At 38.1% G+C, this 17,760-nt stretch overlaps 1 protein-coding gene across 1 annotated transcript in view; it reads right to left on the bottom strand.

Annotated features, from left to right (window-relative positions):
* Window positions 1-17,760, bottom strand: part of ca16b (carbonic anhydrase XVI b) — a 112,115-nt gene that overhangs the window by 49,592 nt on the left and 44,763 nt on the right. Inside the window, exon 3 of the mRNA XM_067587144.1 lies at window positions 870-1,049. Within this exon, the coding sequence (XP_067443245.1) occupies window positions 870-1,049 (180 nt within the window). The remainder of the gene's footprint in view (window positions 1-869; window positions 1,050-17,760) is intronic.

Raw genomic sequence — 17,760 nt, 5'->3', positions numbered from 1 at the left:
TATTTCTATCTTTGTAAATAAGCAGCCCAAAGCCTTGCTCAGCTGTCCCAGTGGCCTTGGTTGTCATGGAGGCTAACAACTCTCATTATGATCAAACGCAAAAGATGACACTACTCTCAGAGAGACACAGTGCCGAAAGCGGAGGAGATCAATTAAGGTCAGAGTTTTCACACCAATGGTCGGATTTGCTGACTGGAGAAAAAAAAAAAATCGTAGCAATGGTTTGAAGAAGAGATAGTTAATCAAGTAACCTTCAAAATGTTTTTGTTAAGAGGGCATGCAGGCTGTGAACAAACAGAAAGGTGAGAGGCGGACTGATAAAGGCAAACTAACAATTTTTACAAAAGAATTACTAAAACCACAAGAATAATGACAGACTGATTACTATCATATGTGATGATTTTTACTTTACTGAAACATTAGACATTAGTTTTTGAAATGTGCCATTGAAACAACATAAAATCAATCTGGGCACTATGTTTTGTCCCAGGAGAGGGTGATATGGATAAAATCATCTATCAAGGTATATATTTTATATTGCAATGTCAATTTTTTTTTACAATTCTGTTAGGACACATTTAGATAAAATACCAGATGAGAATGTCTGTTTTTGTCTAACTGAGTGAATAAAATACAGGTATTTCAACTATCACATTGATGGAATAAAGCAGTTAAAGCAGTTCTTTTGAATAATTTGCAAACCTGTCTGCAAAGGTCAAATACTTCCAGAGATATCAAAGGGATATTTATTACAGGTTAAACAGAGTAAACCTTCTATTGTGTCATTGCATATTGCCATGAGGTCATTTGAATTTTGTATTTCGGTATCATTAAGTTAGTGTTTCTGATGTAAACTCTATAATGCAGACCTGTTTTTCCAGTGTTTTTCATGATGGTCTGGTTAGAGGACTCAGTGTTGAACTTGTCAAGCACCAACTCCTGGTACTGCTCCGAAACCAGAGCTTGCTCATCTGCAATGTCCACAGGTGATTGGTTGTTCGCAGCACACTCTGGGTACAAGGTTGCCCAGCCTCGAGGTCCGTGGCTTCCTGCAGACACAGAGGAGACAAAACCTTATGAAAAATGTCGACTAGTCCGCAGAAATCACCTTCGTCTAAGGATACTGGCTCGAATGCACACAGAATTAGAAACACTGAGACAATATTACTGCTCCAGCAGCAGCCAGGTTTCAATATGCCCTTAACGGAAATTGTGAGAAAGAGGACAATGACTCTTTCATATTCATTCAGCTGCAGTGCCCTCTAAACCCTTTCAACAGCTGGGAAAACATGTAAACACAATGAAAATTCATCATCTGGCTACAGGCAATTCCAGCGTTAATTGTCCATATAGGATATAAATATCCAAATGAGGCATATTCCTACAGCGCTACACATACTGAAACTGAGCCTGGAATGTTAAAAAAAAACAAAACATTACACCAAATAGGCTATTCAATAGAAAATACTCCATGTTAACAATTCATGTGCAGTGTGTGCTGCAAACTAACTTCCTGTAGAATCCCCATCCACTGTCTGCTCTTTTAATCCTCTATCCCCTACAGTGGCGCTTCTACAAAGGAATAATCCACAACCGACAGGGGTCCCCTTGATCTCTTCTCGGGTACAATGGGCCAATGCAACAACAAAAGCTGAGGGATCAGGGGAACAAGGAAGCATGCATGGTTTTTAACTTTTCTGGGTTAACACAATATTCATGATCCCATTCCCTACAGATATAGGGCAACGTTGCTACTGGCTCATGAAAAAGAAATGAGAATTCCTCTTTACTAAAACACCCTGGATCAAGGGTGGCTTTATGTCTTGCTATGTATAAACACCTTGCAGCCAAAGACACTGTGCTCGCGTCCCTCGAAAAAGAAAGCGTGATTCAGGATTATTTCTGAAATATCAAATGTTTTACCACATCAACCAGAGAACAACCATAAACATGCTGCGTGGGGTGTGCAGACACGTAAACAGGAATAATGTCATTCATTTCTCCGATGAATATGTCTCTAGATTTGGAAAAGAGTGCACTAAAGACAGTAAAGCCCTGGAATAATCTTAGATTTGTCCAGTGATTTAAATTAAGATAAATTACCTTCTAAACACCACCTGTAAGATTATGGACTGATAAGGTTGTGAAAAGTGCGAATTGATTTGAGCTGCATTTCTAACTAATGACTGCTTTAGCAGGCAGGATTAAATTTGTCAGTCATGGCTTTAGACTAACTAATATGTCTGTACCAGTACAGCTGCAGCATCTCATACCCTGGAACAGAGCCCATTATGAATGCAATACTAATACTATAATGCAAAAGAAAGCTGCTTGTCAATCATAAATACACACAAGGGATTTATATAAAAAGTGTTCTAAGTACTTTAGATTTACTTTTGAGCCTTTATGTAGACAAAAAAAATACATCTATTATCTTCTTCCATTTCATTTGATTCATGTTTGCTAGCAATTTAGCCTTAACCTCATCTTTAACATGGCAGCTCTCACAAAGTACAATTAAAATAATAGGCTAATTTTGATTAACTGTTAAAGCAATATTTTTCATATCAACACTAAAGCAAAGGACTCCCTGTATCGTGAAAGGGCTGCTACCAAGGACCTCTATGGAAGGTCAAAAGAATTTGAATCTTGTAAGCAACCTAATACATAATTATAAAATAAAAAACACTACAGAATACTTTATATTTTACTTTTAAAACCATCTATATGATTTCCTGTGGTTTTAATTCTCTTCTTTCCAAATTTCTAGACAGTAATTTTATGTTTTGCACTTTCAAACCATTATGTATTCTTTTTTAAAAAATTGACAAAATGAATATGTCCAATATTCAAAAATCTTAAGTTGCTCAAATTTGGTTGATCATTTTCAGACTTAAAAATCCAAAGTCTAAAAATAATAATTTTTGGATTAATTTGGATTGGTAAAATTCCAGGGGAGGCTAGCTTGCTGTGCTTCCCTCCAGTAATGCTACGGCTAACACTCCGCTAGCCTCCCAGCTAGCCCCGGCTCTCTGTGTGGATCCAACTGGAGCACCAAGCCCTGGTTTGTTATTCAGGTTAAAGTCAGAAGAAGCAGCAGGTCTGTCGGGCAGCTGAGTGAAGTGGAGCCTGCGGAAAAGGCACCAGGTCCGTCAGGGTTAAACAGTCCATGGCAGAGCTGCTGTGTTCGGCTGCACAGATAGGAAACACCTCGGCTGACAGGATGTACCACTCTGTTTGAAAAGACTTCTTTTTGGTTTATAACAACGGTTGGCAACCAGCATATTAGGTGCATTACCGCCAACTTCTGCTTTAGAGTGTGGACCAGAGATTAAATCCTTCCCATTAATCCTGTCTGTCTAATAAACTCAAAGAAAACGCTACTGCTCCACCCACTTGGCGAGTTCATTAAAGTTTTAATGCTGAGCTCCTGGATTTCAGTTTTCCTAAGTTCTTCCTTCATGTATTGTCTTTCTTGATCATACTTAGTACAATCTGTGATTGCATGCAAAATAGTCTCCTCAGCCAAGTGAAAAAAACATGTGCATTTATCAGTATCAGCATCGGCAATTGGCCAAACCGAGTTGGAAAACAGTGGCATATCAGCAAAATATCCAATATCATGCACCCCCACAAATAACCATCAAACACTCAGCAGATGATTTACTGTGGAAACAGGCGATATTATAATTTTATTTTCCTCCTCTGCATTTTTTTCTCTTCTTCATTCTCCATTTTCTTGTGTTGCGCAAGAGATGACTCGCTTAGAACCTCAATGAATGTAAAACGAAAAGAAGTACCAGGTACCGGGTACTATCCATAATTTTTACCCGATGGAAAACCAAAAAAGGCAAAGAGTCGAGTTGACATACCATGTGGTGGAAAAGCAGGTACTTACTGCTTCCCCTACCATTGCCTGGAGGGGCGGGACCCCCCACCCCTCCTGAAAGAAACAAAATAAATTTATGTTTTTTACCTAATTTATGTGCGCATGTTTACTGTAAGTGCAATAAAAGCTTCATAAGTAAAAAGCCGATAAGAATAATTTATTGATGTGATCCGCGCAAAAGATGGACAGATGACGACCCCAAATGTCTGAAATTCAGGTCAAAACAGCAAGTATCAGTCTTCCATTAAGGCGGAAAGTAGCTAGTGTGCAGTTGGGATAGAGAGAGAGAGAGAGAGAGCATGTGTATGACGGTGAGGCTGGCGACCAGGGCAGAGAGTAGAGGTTAGCAGTATAGCTGTGAACATAGCAGTGCAATGTGTGTACAATTTAGGCTATTTGTCAGTGAATAAATGCTACAATTCCTCAGGACCCAAGCCAAGTTCCCATGTCTTGCTTGCCATCTGCTGATTAAAATGAAGGGTGTCAGCCCCAAAGTCAGCAACAATGGGTTAGCCTAACCTGACCAGGCTCACTTAAAGTGGACTGACCTTTAAGGTGGACCAGCTATTCTCATTTTAGTGACAATCTCAACTGCTCCTAAACAGAGAGCAGAAAAATGTCTGGCTGCGGACATGGGGGTGTGGCGGCTCCCCCTGCTACCGTCCCCGCATAGCAGTCAACCCAGTGGAAACACTGTTATTTGTATATGGATATCTGTTCATTACTTCTGGCAACTGGCCACTACACATTTACCATTTCCATACAGTATTAATATGATTAATTCATGACAAAAAGTAATGTCAACAGCCAAATAGAGTCAATCTGCATTTTATTTATTGGACTTTGCACTGAAAGTTCAGCCTAAGTCACAAGGCATATTTATATTACTCAACCTCATGGTGCTTGTAAGACAAGCTATATTGATTAATTTGTATAATCACATAATTGTATTCATTTTCAGTTTATGTCTCTAGATGGTTCTAGGACAAAGACTGGAGCTTAGACTGAAACCATGCAATATATTTATAGAGCCCTGGAAAATATAGTTGATAAAGTAGCACACACTTGAGGCTGTTGTACAATTGGTTATGACTTACTTCCATCCCATTTGTGAAAATCTATATTCTCTTTGGCAGAGCAGTCTGAAGTACAATGCCTCCAGTTGCTTTGAACATTTACAGTTCCTCTAACTGACAAAGTGTATGCTATGTGGGCTACTGACAATAAAAAAAAATATAAAAAATAAAAAAACACTGGGAACTATTCTAGTTCTCCAGTGGGCAATTTCAACCCCCATTTTCTTGCTTTTCTTCTTTCTCCTCTTGAGTGAATTGCGGCAATCTACAAAAACCTTTTGAGATGTTACTGAGATATATAGGGCCTCACAAAACTTGACTGACATGTTTCAGAAGAAAAACAGATTCCATAGGTCAGCTGTGTGGAGACAGATTAAATGTTGACTCAGAACATGAAAGAAAGTAACAAAAGAAACAGGCTCAGATTTATTGTTGGTTAGTATAAATACATAAAAACAAAGCAAACACGCCATTATTTTATCCCACTATAAACACGTGATGTAATAAAATCAATAACTATGTTTCACAGGTCACTTTTATTCAAAGTGCAACTAGGAGAAAAGTGTAATCTTGTGCTAATTTTCCATTCAAACACACATTACATCCCATTTACTGCTAGAGAGATAATTCTGCCTTTCAAGAACAGAAAGGGAGGAGCAGTGCTAAAATCAGATAAGTGAGGGTTGCACAGCAGTCGATTAATCTGTCTCATTGCCATCCATCACAATGACTATAATCCTAGTGGTTAAGCCTTTCCCACTGCAGCCGTGCCACTCTATAAGGCCGAGGTGATCAAATTGAAAAAAGTACATGTTCTAAAATGCTGTAGATTGATTTATTTAAAATGTAACACAACACATTTGCAGCTAAATACAGCATATAGCTCTGAGAGGAGAGCTCACACACTTTGGCTGCATGACACACTTGTTCTGGTGAATATCTTTATATAGTTTTATATACATGCTGTACTCATTATTGACAAAGATGAGTCAGTACTGATGTTACAGCTCACCTTCCTGGAATATGGCAATATTTAGCATATGTTATCAATAGCCATTGTTGTAGAGCCTGAATCACCTCTCTGGTTTGTTCAGTGTTTAAAGTAGAGTGTATGAGGTGAAACAAAATGGCTACTCAGTCTGATTATCAGGCTAGCTCAGTAGCTACCTGTAATCATGGTTACAGATATTATTTGAGTTTTGAGTCCAACTGTGCGTTGGGAAAATAAATTCCAACTATATTTAACTATAAGCAAGACACTCGATGCCCAGCTGTTCACTACTGAATGCTGAACAGTAGCAGCCTGTAACTGAAGAGTATTGCTACTAGAGATGAAACGGTATGAAAATTTCATATCACAATTTATAGTGACCAAAATTACCAAATTACCAAAAATTACTAAAATCACGGTTATCGCGGTATTGTTCAAATGTGCTGAAAATGTTCAAGAAGTACTGATACACACACTAAAATCATTTAAACAAGCAGTACTACGTACTTTTTGTTTGCGTACACATTAAAATAATAACACAGCCAATACCTTATTTAAATATATGAAAACCATATCAAATGTGCATTACCATTAAAGATGGCACCATGTGGCCATGACAGGTAACTACACTTTGCACTGCAGCAAACAGGAATGTCTGTCTCGTGTATTGTATGTATGTACTGTATTCCTGTTGTCATTAAGCTGTTGCTTTTCTTTTTTCAACTTTTTCTTGTTGTTCAGCAACATACAGGAACTCCTCAGCTGCATTCAGACTGAAAACAGTCCTGCGTAAAACAATACATGGGGTTGTTGGTGTTGGGCGTGTTGTTTAAAATGCCAGTGAGACAATGAAATACAATCCAGCAAGTCCGGTTGGAGTACAGATTATTGCATTAAAAGGCTGATTAGAAAAACACAGCACACATCAAAGCACAGTTTATGAACTGGCCTTGAATTAGCGAATTAGTCTATTCGCTTCTATTAGTAAATCTCTGTCACTGCCTTCCGCCATGTTTTCATTTACGCACACGTTTGATGCCGCGCCTGCGTCTGCAAGACTGTTGCTAACTTCGGTTAATGCTGGACAGTATTTACCGTAAGTTTTTCAAAGCACAGTAATCCAGCATGGTTTTAATGGTAATTAAAATTTGAAACGGTAATACTAACTGTCGGGAATTTACAGTGGTTTATCGTTAAACCAGTAAACGTTTCATCCCTAATTGCTAGAGTATAAAATAAAAAGGATATTCAGTTGATAAATAACAAATCAAAGCAGAATAATGGTTGCAATCCTGAATTGGAAGGTGGGAAAACAATGATTTCCAGGGCTTGACATTAACTTTCTGAGGCACTTGTCCTTCTGTACTGTGACACAGTACAGAAGCTAAAGACGCCCTAACTTCTGTTTCACTGAGACTTTAATGCTGTTTCCACACAGAGAAATGAAAATGAGCGTCCTCATATTAATTCAGTTACAAAATCTAAGTGCATCACGCAGCGTTTCTCCTGCCCGGCTGCTGACAGCCCTGTCAGCTCCCTTCACTTTAAATCAGCAGGTAGCAAGCAAGACACAGGAACTTGGCTTGGGTCTTGAGGAGAAGTAGCATTTATTCACTGATAAATAAATAAGCCTAAACTGTACACACATGCACTGCTACGTTTACAGCTATACCGCTAACTTCATACTCTCTGCTCTGGTCACAGCCTCACCGTCACAGACCCACTCTCTCTCTCCCATTCTGAATTGGATGTATTATGGGGAAAAAATGCATTTGTTTCATATCGGTATTCTGAATATATTTATTTAACTAAATAGCTGAGTAATGAGTGGCACATAATGTGATGGCATAGTATTTTTTGCTGTTGTTGTTTATGACTTTTAACTTGTCTGGTGAGGCAAGTAAATTTCTCTTCCACTTGCCCTACAAAAACAAAAAATCCATTTGTCCCAGACAAGCGGACAAGCCTTAATGTTGTTAATGTGTTGTTACTGTTAATGTCTGTTATCTACTTCTATTTATCTATATCTATTTTTAGCCTAACGATAATAAGCTGAACCCAATGATCTCTCTTGCATCATTTGTACTCTCAACAAAGCAGCATGCAGAGGTTAGATACAATATCACAAACACTTGTAAGATATAACACAATATCCTGCAACAAATCTTACTGCACCTTTGTGAAGCTTGTAATGTTCTATACATTCGTTGAGACTGTGAAAGTGAGATGTGATTATTTTTTCTGAATTGTGTTTTAGTTTGTCGTGTCCCTACAGTGGATTGAACTATATTGTTTTTCTGTTATTTGTTGTTTGTGTTGTTTTCCTCTAACCCCTGTAAATATACAGTTGCTTTGGAATAAATCTGACTCGCTTCATGATGGGAATCAGATGAGTATTTGTACAACAGGTCCCAACAACTCAACTAACAGGACTCTGGTGGAAAGAAGTACCTTAATAAACAGTATATGTAGACTGATTCATAAAGTCAGCTGTTTACAGTAGGAAGTGACCACATGATGAGTGAAAAGTTGTTGACCTTAAAGGACTCATACAATATTGATTTGCAGTGAGGAACTGTTTAAGAGTGCTGGTTTGATGCTAAAATGTTTAAAGGGAACATATGCTTTTTGAGATCTTCTGTTATTTATATACTGTTATGATGTCAGATATCTATAGTAAACATGGTCAAAGTTCCAAAAGTCAAGCGTCGAGCATGCCCATAAATGGTCTGTTCCATAGCCTTTCTTGCTATGTTGTTGATAAAGTTTTTCCCATGTGTCATTTGTGTTGTCCACTCTCATATTTCGGATCAGATTCCGGCTTGAACATGTATGGATGTATTTGAGAAGTTTACATTTAAAGAACAAGAAAAAGTTGTGAAATCTTACTACTATAGTTTGTCGCATGATTTGTTGACGTAGCATCTGGAGCCGACGGAAGTCAGCTTTCAAAAGCTGGCCATTCAGAACAGAGTGGGCTCATGGGGAGGCGGTGCCTTAAAGAGACAGGGGCTAAAATGACCTGTTTCAGACAGAGGCTGAACTGAGGGGCTGTGTAAAAACATCAGTATGAGTTAAATAATACTCAAAGTACTTAAATACTTAAAGTATCTGGCTGTAATCTTGATTGTACTGTTACTTGGAGCGTAAAGTCATGTAGTAAAACTGTCTTTACAAAATCCTTAGTTTTCGTAAGCTGATTTTTATCAGGTTCAGTGTAGTAGTACCAAAAAACTTTTTATTATGTTGGATGGAAAACCTGACATTTTCAGTGTTCTCAAACCTTTAAGTGTTTTGATCAATGGCAGCATGAGTTTGATGACAAAACATCACATCTACATCAGGATTTTGGGAAAATTCAATCACACATTAATTCAGAAATTTATGATCTATGCAAGAAGTAAAATGAGTGATGTTTGTTCCATTCGGTTTGTTAATCTGACCTGTTCTGGGCTCACTTCTGTGTGATGTGACACCACTCTATACTGTCTACTTGTTTTAAGTAAAACAGGCACATGTTTCTCTGAATCTGGCACTTTCAGTTCCAGGCGTCATCCCATTAACCTTGGGATAAACAGCCGTGCCTGTGCTACCATGGCAATGCTGACAGAATGGCGATTGCCTTGTCATTTCCGTTTTGTCCCTCTGAGAGAAAGCATCCATGCTGTACACTGCCTGGCAGACCTCCCAGAATTGGCACACTAGCAAAAACCTGCGCTGATCAGTCCATATGTACGAGCAGCAGTGATATAAGGCACAGTGTCAGCAGCACTGAGAAGGGTCGCACTACTTGTGTTAAATGGAAGAGTGGTAAGTGAGAGCAAAACCATGTGTATACTGCAGAATCCCTTCAGTGAATGCAGGAGCATCAGATAACATTTTGAACAACATTCCTGCTGTCAGTTTCAATATGCTGATTACGCTCCAGATGGTGGAGACACACACACGTTGCAGCACTGAGGAGTATCAAATGTCCAGGTTAGCACAGGGTGGGATTGGGGACGCGCCAGAATTGGTTGGCAATTAGTCAACTACTGACCAGCCAACAACAGATTTTTTTTTTGTTTTTACATCAGCCAATGACACATATGGTGGTCCTTGATATTTCTTTAACTATAGAGTAAATGGGACAAGAAGTAGGAGTGTAAACATCTACCAACAGCTTAAAGCCTGACTTCCTAGTTCAACTTTGACCTATTGCATGTAGTTGTGCTCACTACATGTTACATATTTAACCTCCATGTTAAATGGTCACTAAGCTAAACTGATGAGCCAAACTGATGTCCACAGCTATGAAAATAACACCAAACATAACCACAAACTATAGGGCAGATAAATTAAATACTTTTTCAGATTTTTTTAAAACGCATAATCTTATTCTCTCTTTTTAATCTCCACTTTGACAAACTGATACCTAACATGATGAATTTCCCTGTTGAAAAAAATTACAGTAGTGAAGTAAAAAGTCATGTTGACCCTAAACAACAATGTATTTTAACGGACGTAACATTACATAGTTGTGCAACTGAAAACTTAACGTGCAGTGTGTTGCATTTAGTGGCCTTTAATGGTAAAGACTTGGCAATAAATGGAATATAACATTCATAAGTATGTTTTAATTAGTGTATAATCACCTAAAAATAAGAGTCATTGTGTTTTCGTAACCTTAGAATGAGCCCTTCATATCTACAGAGGGAGTGGTTCCTCTTCCACGGAGGCTGCCATGTTGCACCGCCATGTTTCTACAGTAGCCCAGAACAGACAAACCAAACACTGGCTCTAGAGAGGGCCTTTCACATTTTTTGTGAGTTTCGTAGCCACCATAGGTTCTCCTACACACTTGGAATGGGAGGGGTATTCAGTTGGTTGCAATCTGCAACCTCACTGCTAGATGCCACTAAATCCTAAACACTGCACCTTTAACTAAACTTAGATGACAGGAGGGAAATAACACCTTGAACATCTTAACATGTCCATTTTTTCAGATTGTGGAAGAAAGATTGTGCCATAAATGACCACCTCTGAACTAGGGTTGCAACTAACAATTATTTTCTTCATCAATTAATCTGCTGATTATTTTCTCAATTAAAGTAATAGTTTGTTCTACAAATGTCAGGAAATAGTGAAAAATGTCCATCACAATTTCCTAGAGCCCAAGGGGATGTCATCAAATGTCTTGTTTAGAGATATTCCTATATTAACTAGAGTATAATGTAAAACAAGCAAATTCTCACAAAACTGGGAAGCTGTATCTAGGGGATCTTTTGGCATTTTCAGCGATCAATCAATTAATCTTTGTAGCTTTACTTTCAGTCTTTTTTGTTATCAATATACTTCGGATATTTTTACACATATGCACAGCAGTATAGTCCAATTTAATACGGACCTTTGCACATAAGCCTTTACTGCAGTATGTGCGGAGAGGATTACTGGCATCTATATTCAAAATGAACTCTTAGCCATGGCAATTCTGTGGCACTAGTCTGTCACAGCACAAGCATATTACAGCCCTATCTACAGTAAACTGTAATAACAGAGCTCCTTTGCACAAGACAAAGCAACAGACTCTGTCCCTTCCTCAAGCATCATTTCGTTCCACTCTCTGTGTGTCGTTCAGATCTCTTTACATGCTTTCTGGCAGCTCTGTGACCTAATGGTTGGGATGTGATGAAGGAAAGGGAGAGGCGCTTCAGTCTACTGAATGACGATACAGACTCCCACTTTACCAGGTAGTAACAAGCGATTACAGTGGGGATGGTTCTAGTCTACAAATTCAGTCACTAGCCCATAGTTTGATCATTTCTTGGATTCAACAACAACATCGGGGTTCAGTCTAACACCTTTATTTTCTATGCCATGTGGGATTCTGGGTGTCATTTTAACTGTACAGCAAGAGGAAGCCTCTTGAAAATAATAAGAACAAAGGAGAAATAGTCTGTCATGAAGTTCAGTTTGTAAATACGTCTGAATATATTTGATACTGTCTCAGAGTCCATTTAGCCATAATCAAAGTGAGGAACATTATTCTGGCAAAAATTGGGCAGCCAATTTTGGTGACTGACTGTTCTCGAGTCTAAATAAGGTCAAGCTGCCAAAACTACAAAATGTTACACTAGAGTGAAATATGTTACTGAACAGTTCAAACAAGGACACAGCCTTTTTAAAGTCATTACTGTACAGTTCAACAAGTGAAATATATCTGAAGATTCAACACACACACACACACACACACACACACACACACACACACACACACACACAGAAGTCTTACTGAGAAAAACAGATGAAACTTTCAGGTATATAAAAGGATGTTTATAAAAGTGAATCATCAATGGTAACAATTAGCCTTATATCTCCTGTGTGTGTGATGTTGTATTCACAGGGAACTGTCCTTTCAAAGGAGTTTCTTATCAGATTCTTTCACTGGCCAGTCTGCATAAGACGACTCAATTATCAGTGAACCGTGAAGGTAAAAACCATAATGCCCTCAATGTGCGTCAGTCGGTTTCAAAGAAAGACAAGTGAGGGATTATGCGATGAAGAACTGTGAATAATTTTAACCCAGGAATTCTTAAACGATAAAACTATTGCAAAGTCTGCCTCGGTGCTTTTAAAAGCTTTTTTTTTTCACTCGACATTGTACAGCATTGACTTCTCAGAGGAGACCTAAGGGAACAGGTACTCAATATATCAGTGCTGTTTGCAAGAATGAAAAAAGGCATCTGGGGGTCACTGCAGGGGACATAGAGAGTGATGCATGAGAGAATTTTCGGTTACACTTCACTAAATTAAAAGGTGCATTTATTTGACCTTGTCAGTTCCGTAGTGAACAAAGAAGTAGGACACCAAAAATAATGAATTTGTAAATCTTCACATTGTTGTACGAACCGAATAATGACCCTGACAAGCAGGACAGCCATATAGGAGAGCTTATTGGTAAATGTCATTAAAAACATTAAACTGTCAAAAGATAACACCTACAAAGGCACATTATCTTTGAATATGTAGCTTATTTAATGCAGTGTGGCCTTAGCATGAAATCATTTATCACTAGTACTCAGAGGTGGTTTGTAATCAAATTACTAATGAGTCTCATTAGAATATTAAACAGTACCACAGCAAAAAATTTCAAAACTCTCATGAGTGATGACGTAGGATAAGTAGTAGGTAGAAGTAGGGTGCCAAATAGATTAGGATTGGGCGATAGTTTTGATTTTGTTTGGGAGAAAATATGGATGTGTGTAACTGCGACTTCAGAAGAGATTTTATTAATGTATCAAACAATTCATAACTGCTGTATCAAGTGGCAAAGTTTCAGAAGGTTTTACAGGTGCTGACTGATCCAGTCTGCATACGCCAAACTGCTGTTAAAATATTGAAGTAAAAAAGTAGTAAGAAAGTAATTGGGCAAATTAAAATAAACAAAAATAAAGATATGATCATTTGTACATCACAACGTCGGAAAATCAGTGACACTACAGGCAACATAATTATATAAGTTGGAACCAGATCAGTTGGCCTATGGCTGAAACAGGCGCAATGCAAAAGTGTCATCATATCACTTTAGTGCTTTATATTTAGACCTACCAAGGTTCATATGGTAAAGTCTTTGCAATAGTCAGTGTAGGAAATGATTACTTGGATCAGGGGAAAAAGGTACCATAGAGTTGGTTATAAAAAATACAAAAAAATTAATGCTGATTGTTCATATGCGCATATTTAAATCAGCATACATAGAAACGTGAACTTGGTTCATGTGCAAACAACATGTTTTAACAAACATTTCGGTGGGGCTGTTACCAACCAGACCATGTAAAGGAACTGAACTGAATGTCACAGGACGCATTAAGTATTATTAGAAACAAAGAACTTACAAGAATGCAACATTACAATACATCATAGAGGAATGACAATGTGTTATTTTTCAACTATTGAAAAAGCTGTAGGATATAACAGGATGTTAGAGCATACAGAAGCTGCTCACACATCTGGGCCAACACATCTGCCTTCACACATTATTGTTCAAACAGACTTTGCATGTATATGAGTTAATTGCTAAAAATGATACCAAATTGAGATGTTTAGTTGTTCTTGCAGTATCCACAAAATATTTAAAAACATATGTAACTAAGTGCATCTCTATTTTTTTTCCACTGAAAACGATCATGTTCACAGTTCTAATAATAACTAAAGGATTTGAGAAGATTTTCATAAAAAATAATTATTATTATCAATATTACAGGCAAAATTCATTTCTTAACAGGCTATTTCTTTACAGATTTTACCCTTTAATGTATCAAAATAACACCTCCCACATTTGTAGTCCTATGGCAACACTATAACATTTGATAAATATGACAAATTTGAGCCCCATAGGTGTAACTTCATACTATCCAGAATAACTACACTATCAGCTTCCTTGGAGTTACTGTAGACACCAACTGTGGCAGGTGATTAAAGGTCTAGCTGTTCTGGGAGATGGCTGCCAGGGAGTTCAGATAAGATACCTACTTTCACTCCAAGTGTTACGCCAAAGCCAATGTAACATAAAAAGCAGACACAATCCAGCAAATCATCAGATATAATGCATCATCAATAATCCTCTCCTATCTCAACCATCAAAATGAAACTCAGCACGAGTCATTTTGAAGTTGCACTCCCTTTTTGCTGATGCTGCGGGTCACTTACTGACCCGTGTTACATAAGTTCAAATTGGTTTTTATATAACAGGGAGCCGGTTACTTTAGAGTTTGGTGATGACTGATACGATAAGACACAAGTTTTGTTAACTGATTCTGTCCTTTCAGTTTAAATTATGAGCCAGATTTCCGGGCATCAGACGGTTTCCCGGGGTGGTCCAAAGTGGTACTTCACTTAGATATTAATCTGCTTTATTAGTCTGGAAGATCTGCATTCATCTATCATTTCTACAACTATAGCGCAAGCCACCACTATGCCTCTAGCACACTTCACCAAAAGCTTTTCTGTGCTTCTGCCTGCCTGCTTACCTTCCATAGAGGTTGTAAGTCAAATTAATTTCTTGTACAATAACAATCTTCAAGCACAAACAAGCTTTCTGCCACTACATTAGACAATGAGCGCTTTGGATTTAACTAGACTTTTCTCAAAAGCTTTGCTCTCCACAAAACTTTCAAGCTTTTCTGAAATTGGTACAAGCTCCCACATTTGACTAAAAAGGATCTGACAGAGTGGTCATCTTAACAGAGGCGATAAAGCAAACCAGTATCACGAAAAATCTTTTCTTCTTCTGGCAGTTTCTCTCAAGCATTTTGTGGCAATCTAATGACCAATTAGCAGGACTGAAGCTAAATGTTCTAAAGAGAGGAGTGGAGGTTAAATATCTTATCTCCAGAGAAGTTAATAATCACAACCTAGAATGTGATGAGGCCATAACATGGAGTTATGGTGGGAACAGGCTCAGTGAAAGCCGTTCGCAAGTCTAGCCAGCCTGTTAGTGGAGAGACAGAAGCTTGCCGAGAGAGATTATTGTCCTGGCATACTGCACATTACTACAGTACAAACTCTTTTAAATGCTGTAGATGTGTTCGTTATCATCATTTCTACACAAGAACAAACAATTAAGAATTGTCAGTGTAGTTAGATGACAAAAAGTAAAGTCTATATACAACCCAGCTCTGATATGTTAAGATGGGTACAGACTACAGGGGTTTTGAAATCGGGTTGCATCACGTGCATAAGGAGAAACTTCACAGATGTTCTTCTCTCTAATCTCAAATATGCACACACTACAAGATTTGAAAATAATTTTGCATCACACACTACAGGTTATTATTAAGATTATTATACCAGAAGGAGCAATGCACCACCTCATGTGATCTCATGGGGAAGCAGATGTAAACAAAACAGAGACTGACATAGTGCAACTACATGCTCTAGTAAAGTTTTTCTCTTTGTCCGTACGATAATGTCTTGGAAGACATGTTATATAGGGAGTCGTGTTGTTGCCACATATCAACAAGGATTTCCTCCATCTCGGCTGTCCAACGCATCTGTAAAACAGCTTGTTGTTTTTTCTTCATGGTCACCATTTCAAAAGGTCCTCTCATTCACGTCCGTCCCCTTGTAGACTCATCTCTCTCATTGGCTATTGTGGTCCCTCTTGAAAAGTAATGATGTAATCATCCAGATTTTAAATCCTAAATATCAAACATGTTTGAAATTATCGGCCTGACGTCGATGAGTCAGTGAGCAGTACTGGAGGTTTAAGATTGGATCTGTAAACCCCTCACATTATCAGATAATCTGGGCTGAACATCGGTACTGACCAAGGTCCCAGACTAGATTTCTCTCCCGATTGTCAGGAGGGATTAATCGGGGATAACTCGGCCCAAAACTCCTGTAGTCTGAGCCCAGCTTTAGAAAAGCTGACACTAACTGACAGATACCAGCATGAACACAACCACCTCCAGACACTGGAATCTCTGTTTTACCTTGAAGTGTGTGGTTAGTGGCTCAACTTAAACAATCTAATCTGTCAATCTGCCTGTTTGTTAAACAAACAGCAAAGTTAATGTTGATTTTGTTTAATCCTCTTTGAGGATCGGGGAAATTACAAGAGTTTCTAAGAAGAAACAACAAAAGCGAGGCACACCTTGTAAAGGGCCATAAAGTAGGTAGTAAAACATTGACTTAGTAAACATACTCTGTACGTTAGGACTGCAGCTAATAGTTATTTTCATTATTAATTAATCTGTCAATTATTTTCTCGATTAATCATTAAGTCTATAAAATTGTGGAAAATGTCGATCACCATTTCCCAAAGCCCAAGGTAGTCTCTTTTGTTCTGACCAACAGTCCACACAACCCGAAGATATTTAGCTTACTATCATAGAAGACTAAATAAACCAGAAAATACTCTAAACTGGAATCAGATAATTTGAATATTTTGTCTTAAAAATGGACTCAAAACGATGAATCAATTATCAAAATAGTTGCTGATTAATTTTCAGTTAACGACTAATCAATTAATTGACTTATCGTTGCAGCTCTACTGTACTCCAGTACAATGGAGTTGAAATGAAACAATGACTCTCAGTTTTAGAAGGGTCTTATAGTCACATCAGGTAACATGTAGAATTGTAGCCCTTTTGTACACAATCCCCTGAATTTTAGGTGAGAGAAAGTAATTCAATAAGTTAAAGTAAACTCACATTAAAAGGCATCATATTTAATGTTCAGTTGTAAATCCTTTGTGATCAATTGCTGCCAGAAGTCTATAACCACAGACATCAGCAGACACTTGATATTCTCCCTGGTGATGTCATTTCTTGTTCATTTCAGGGGCTTTCTGGCTTCAGTCTGGTCATCAGCAAGTGAAATACATGGTCATTTGGAATGAGGTGAAATGACTTGGCCAGTCAAGAGCAGTCTACTGTTTGCTCATAAAAAACTCCTTAAGATCATTGTCTTGCTGCACTGTCTTGAAACTGGGAGACTACTAAAAAAGGGCTACACTGCTCACACAGCATGGACATTGCCAGACAACCTTAAAGCTGAAAATTCATTACTTAAACCTGATAGCAACTGCTGATTTCCAACCCAATGTGCTGGAGAGCAGAGCAAAAACACTGAAAAACACATCAGTCTTAATACAGTCTGACTGTATCACGCATTTCATTCAAATTTAAGCCAGTTCCGATGTTCCATTACATAACCGTCTCTTTGAGGCGTTATCTTAACCCAGACTTGTTTCATTATGCAATTAACAGAGTGACCTCATACCCCTCACTCCACCCGGCCGTTCCAGATCCGGGCTTCACTTC

This window comes from Thunnus thynnus, chromosome 4, assembly GCF_963924715.1.
Source record: "Thunnus thynnus chromosome 4, fThuThy2.1, whole genome shotgun sequence".
Taxonomy (NCBI): Eukaryota; Metazoa; Chordata; class Actinopteri; order Scombriformes; family Scombridae; genus Thunnus; species Thunnus thynnus.
Note: the sequence above shows the minus strand (reverse complement) of the source record. Positions and strands in the feature narration are given on the sequence as shown.